Raw genomic sequence first — 1,816 nt, 5'->3', positions numbered from 1 at the left:
AGTTAGTTAGTTAGTTTAGTTTAGTAGTTAGTTAGTAGTNTTTTNTATATATATATATATATATATATATATATATATATATATATATATATATATATATCGGTGTGTGTGCGTTTGTCTGTATCATGTATGTACACCCACTATTTCTCCTGCCTGTGAGGCCTCACGGCCAGGTAAGACAAATTTCAATATTGCGAGTGAACCCGAATAATGGAACGATATATTCATAGGCCAAGACACGCTTAAGCATCAGAACATAGTTCATACTAAAACCTGGAGTATCCGCTGAGTCTCTCACTGGACCTGAACGTTTATGAAAGGTTCAGCGAGCAATAACCCCATGAACACATGTTTGTCGTAATAAACGTTATGAACACGTGTTTATCGTAATATAAGTTATGAAAGAATATTAAATGTGTGTTATTAACTGTGTGTTGTTGAATGTGTGTTCTTAACTGTGTGTTGTGTTTACATGGCAGAGTTGCGGACGATGCGAACGTACCTCAACAGTGACGTCACAGCCCTGCCAGACTACATGTCACAGGCCAAGCGCATCATCCCGTTCATCGGGGACAACATGGTATGTTATACTAATAGTAGTATTATACTGTGTTAATGGGAGACCACATGGTATGTTACATTTAACAATAGGATTAGAATGTGTTGATGGGTGACCACATGGTATGTTGTATTTAACAGTAGGATTAGAATGTGTTGATGGGTGACCACATGGTATGTTGTATTTAACAATAGGATTAGAATGTGTTAATGGGAGACCACATGGTATGTTATACTTAACAATAGGATTAGAATGTTTTGATGGGTGACCACATGGTATGTTGTATTTAACAATAGGATTAGAATGTGTTAATGGGAGACCACATGGTATGTTATACTTAACAATAGGATTAGAATGTGTTGATGGGTGACCACATGGTATGATGTAATTAACAATAGGTTAGAACGTGTTGATGGGTGATTACATGGTATGCTGTATTTAACAACGGTACAATCATGTGTTGATGCCAGACAACAATATGTTAAAAACTTATCCACCATACACATTTAACTCGAGCTCACAAATGTCGATAGACAGTCCTATTACTACCAACGCCCACCACCCACAGTACTCACTGACACACCCTATCAACCACTCCCATGGCCCAGGCCCTGGACTTGAGGTCTCAGGTGTCCAAGGAAGCGTGTGTGACTCTGTGTCATCTGGCCCAAACTATGGGACCGCACTTCAAGGTATTTGTCCCGGAAGTCATCAGCGTGCTCATGCGGCTCCTGCATCGCAACCAGGTGGGTGCTGTGGGTATTGGGTTTTCTACACGTGGTTTTTGAGACTGTCTTTTTTTTGTATGTATATGTATATATGAATATATATATATATATACATATATATATATATATATATACATATATATATATATATATATATGTATGTATGTATATATATATGTGTGTGTATGCGTGTGTTTGTGTGGACCAATACTGAGATCATACTCAGTTAACAGATGGCAAAATTACGAACACACGTCCGCAACTACGGTTTACAATGTTCTGTCGGATATGTACAAACTCTGAGATATAGTCGAGTAACGCAAAAAAAATTCTCTGCAGTTTTTTATACAGTGCTCGGATTGTACAATGAAACGGATTCTCACCGCATGCGCCAATCCCGCGCTGATCTCCAAGGTGTTTGTGCCAATCATACGCGACAAGTTCGATCTGATCCGTTCGAAAACGGCCGAGTTGATGGTAAGTATTATATATATATATATATATATATATATATATATATATATATATA

General features: G+C 37.7%; 1 protein-coding gene across 1 annotated transcript in view; it reads left to right on the top strand.

Annotated features, from left to right (window-relative positions):
- Positions 1 to 1,816, top strand: part of SARC_04178 (hypothetical protein) — a gene marked incomplete at both ends in the record, with an annotated part of 15,843 nt that overhangs the window by 6,958 nt on the left and 7,069 nt on the right. The window contains 3 exons of the mRNA XM_014302000.1: positions 480 to 580; positions 1,168 to 1,305; positions 1,627 to 1,764. Coding sequence (XP_014157475.1) covers positions 480 to 580; positions 1,168 to 1,305; positions 1,627 to 1,764 — 377 coding nt within the window. The remainder of the gene's footprint in view (positions 1 to 479; positions 581 to 1,167; positions 1,306 to 1,626; positions 1,765 to 1,816) is intronic.

The sequence above is a fragment of the Sphaeroforma arctica genome, assembly GCF_001186125.1.
Source record: "Sphaeroforma arctica JP610 unplaced genomic scaffold supercont1.227, whole genome shotgun sequence".
NCBI classification, from domain to species: Eukaryota; class Ichthyosporea; order Ichthyophonida; genus Sphaeroforma; species Sphaeroforma arctica.
Note: the sequence above shows the minus strand (reverse complement) of the source record. Positions and strands in the feature narration are given on the sequence as shown.